This window comes from Drosophila guanche, unplaced genomic scaffold (genome assembly GCF_900245975.1).
Source record: "Drosophila guanche unplaced genomic scaffold, DGUA_6, whole genome shotgun sequence".
NCBI classification, from domain to species: Eukaryota; Metazoa; Arthropoda; class Insecta; order Diptera; family Drosophilidae; genus Drosophila; species Drosophila guanche.
In genome coordinates, this window is record NW_022995746.1 from 3217074 (window position 1) to 3217767 (window position 694).

Here is a 694-nt window from a genome sequence, read left to right on the forward strand (position 1 = left end):
TTTCAAGCAAAGTTCATTTATTTATTCAAGTTCCTGTCCCCATATCCTGATCATTGCTTGGACACTCCCATATCTGTCTCTCAAATGTTATATTTCTTGACAGCTTCGCTGCATGCAGGATTGCACATCGTCGTCTTTGCTGTCGGTGTGCACTTGGAAAATCCTTTGACACTTGCAGCAGCAGCCTTTGCCTCAGGTTTTGGTGCCGTTTCACATTTAACTGCCAAATCCATTGTACCTGGACAGCAAGAGTCGCTCTGACAGCGCGGCTCTTGGTATCCAGTGTCGGGCGAACAGGGCGGACAGTCGCAGGAGTTGATCGTCTCCGAGGTGCAACAGGTTGGAGGCGTTGGACCCACATAAAAAGGATTGAAGCGGCAGACCATCTCGAACGGCAGGGAAGTCCAAGCAACACAGGCAGGATAACAAATTTTGGAACTTATAATTTAGATCTTTTATTGTGTGCCTTTACAAATCATTTAAGCACATTTGGGGATGACATTTATGTCCAAGAAATGTTTAATTTTCAGAGCTTAAGCATAAAAGAGACAAATTCTAATTATGTACTTGGGCAAACCAAATTACCTTCCAAATGAGAGGCCAAAACCCAGACAAACAAATTTAGTTTGCTTCGCAAATATTTGTACATGTTTTGCAGCATATCAAGCGGCTGCTGGCATAGAGAGCGTAAAGC

The 694-nt window shown here is 43.7% G+C and overlaps 1 protein-coding gene across 1 annotated transcript; it reads right to left on the reverse strand.

The window, feature by feature from the left end:
- LOC117581997 lies at window positions 1-474 on the reverse strand. The gene has a single exon (XM_034269493.1). It carries the CDS (start codon window positions 384-386, stop codon window positions 81-83), a length of 306 nt encoding a protein of 101 aa, XP_034125384.1. The 5' UTR covers window positions 387-474; the 3' UTR covers window positions 1-80.
- Between the last annotated feature and the right edge of the window lie 220 nt (window positions 475-694).

Bases quoted from the DNA above. Each gene is read 5' to 3' on its own strand.
- LOC117581997 (XM_034269493.1), bottom strand. From the start codon at position 386: ATGGTCTGCCGCTTCAATCCTTTTTATGTGGGTCCAACGCCTCCAACC.